The 2380-nt window shown below is 37.0% G+C and overlaps 1 protein-coding gene across 1 annotated transcript in view; it reads right to left on the reverse strand.

Annotated features, from left to right (window-relative positions):
- Positions 1–2210: 2210 nt before the first annotated feature.
- LOC110029518 (DNA repair protein RAD51 homolog 2-like) overlaps positions 2211–2380 on the reverse strand; it is a 7897-nt gene continuing 7727 nt past the window's right edge. The window contains exon 4 of the mRNA XM_020731842.1: positions 2211–2345. Within this exon, the coding sequence (XP_020587501.1) occupies positions 2211–2345 (135 nt within the window). The remainder of the gene's footprint in view (positions 2346–2380) is intronic.

Consider the following 2380-nt stretch of genomic DNA (forward strand, 5'->3'; position numbering starts at 1 on the left):
GAACTGGGGAGTCTTCTGCCCCTTTTAATCAATTGTATATAAACTATTTGTTATCAAATTTATTTTTTTCCGTCTAGTAATTTCACTGTATCTAAAGGACTTTACATCTTTGGAGAGAATGTAAATACGTTTGCTTCATTTAATTGGCTCGCTGCGCTATATGTGAATATCTTATTGAGCAAATAAATGTGGTTGTCATCAAAATAAGGCGGAACCGGCCTCTGGGATATATAAATGGTTTTTTTTTTGCTAACGGTAAGTACATCGTATTAAAGTCAAATGCTATTTATTTCTTTGTGTAAAGCTGAATATGCCTTTTTTTTCACACAGCTCTGGTTTTATGAGCACATTTCTTTGATTACTCCTACGAATCCTGAGGCTAGACCTCGAATGTTGAGATGGCCAACAACTGTAAGCTTGAGCTCATCCCAACTTGATATAGCTTTTAAGATGCTGACTCCTGATCAAACAAGTTACATATATATTTAATTTCCAATTAAATTATTATGTTATTTTGAAACTATTAATGATCAAAGCGTTTCTTTTTGAAATTACTTGTAGGTTCATGATAAATTTTTGGATCTGAAAGAGGATGAGCTCAATCTGTTATCCAATCCAGATGAAGGATTACCTGGTCCAGTTCCGGTGACGCAAGTCCAAGGTAGACCAGAGGCACCTGTATCATTTGATATGGGGTCAGTTGATTCAGGGGACATTGCCCCTGAGTCATTGTATATCACAACAAATAAAAGCATGGAATCAATAGTCGAGCTGCTCAAAGGCCAAGAGAAATGGTTCACTGAATTTCAGGGAACCTTGAATACAATAACTGTTTGAGTGTCGAATTTGTAGGGGCAAATGTCGGTGCTGTAACATAAGTTTGATAAATTTGAAAATATTCCAACTAATAAAGGCGAAGAGATCGGAGTAGATGATCCCCAGCTAGCCTCCCATCATGGGTGGAGTCCTCATGATTTTGTTACCCAACATTCAGCTTCTGTTGATGTTAGCCAGCATACAGCTTCTGTTGGAGAAGAGGGAATCCAATCGTCGAGCAGAAGAAAGAAGACAGTGAGTTCACCTTTCACTGCCTTCGAACTGAAGAGACGAAAAACAACAGGTGAAGTTGATGAGGCGATGATACCCGAGGAGGATGTTGTTGTACATACCACCACCATAGTAGAAGAACGACAAATTACTAAAGAACCAATAATAGACCATGTAGCAGAGATGGGTCTTCAAATAACTGTATTTCCCGGTGTACATACGAACCCCAATGTAGAGGGACAACATAGAGTTGAAGATGAAGAAGTCGAAGGATCACCTGTCTTAGCACTAACAACTCAAGGAGATCAACCAGATGTTGTTAATGTGTTATTTAGAATTTCTTTTTGATACATTGTTTTATATCATCTAAATTACTTGTATTTCAGATGAGCAGGTGATCTGACATAAATTTTTTTCTTGTAGCCTCTTCCAGCTGTCCCCCAGATTGACTATCCCGGCAGATCTATGGTATCAGCTAAAACACAGACGGTGATCGATCAAGTCATGGCAAAATACATCAATGAGTGAGTGAATCTGTGTCTTTTATAATGAACGTTTTTTAGGATTAAGTGATGAAGACAACTTCTTTATTACATTTAGAATTTGTACTATTATGCATGAGTGATATTATGTTGCATTTGAAAGACATTTTTATAGATCGTCGGGCAATGATAGAGTTATTGTGCAATGACATAATTGCAAATGACCATGTCGACGCTCAAGCGATGATTTTGAACAATAAGAGAAATGCAAATCCATCTCTTTTTAGGCCTTACCTTTATGTATCACCACTATACTGGGTAAGACCGCATCAAAATATCTAAACACCCATATTTAATTATATTAAGAATTTCAACAACAATATGAATGTGCTAACACTTTGTTTTATTATACAGGCGTATCATAAAATGGGTAACCCCACATCATTTCTGGGTCATATCACCAAAGAAGCAGTTCTGAAAGTTGATATCATTATGATTCTTGTTCTGAATAACCAACACTGGGTTTTATTGTTCGTTGATCTGGGTGAGGGGAAGTGGAAAATGTATGAATCATTACCCAACCAGATGCACAAAGTCGTGTGCAACGACGTTGTAAGTTACTCTCAATCGTTAAAGCTATTATTTCTGCAATTTTCACCAGTTTAGTCCATTCACTGATCACTATCTAACTGCGTAGATCAAACGTTTTGGCTTTGATGTCGAAGCTTCTTTCAGGGCTAAACCCGAGAAATCAAAAATTTCACTGCTTAGAGGTGTTCCCGTACAAACCAACAGTGTTGATTGTGGAATGTTTGTCTGTAAATTTATGCAAAAATTAGTACAAAGCTATA

This window comes from Phalaenopsis equestris, unplaced genomic scaffold (assembly GCF_001263595.1).
Source record: "Phalaenopsis equestris unplaced genomic scaffold, ASM126359v1 Scaffold000585, whole genome shotgun sequence".
NCBI lineage: Eukaryota > Viridiplantae > Streptophyta > Magnoliopsida > Asparagales > Orchidaceae > Phalaenopsis > Phalaenopsis equestris.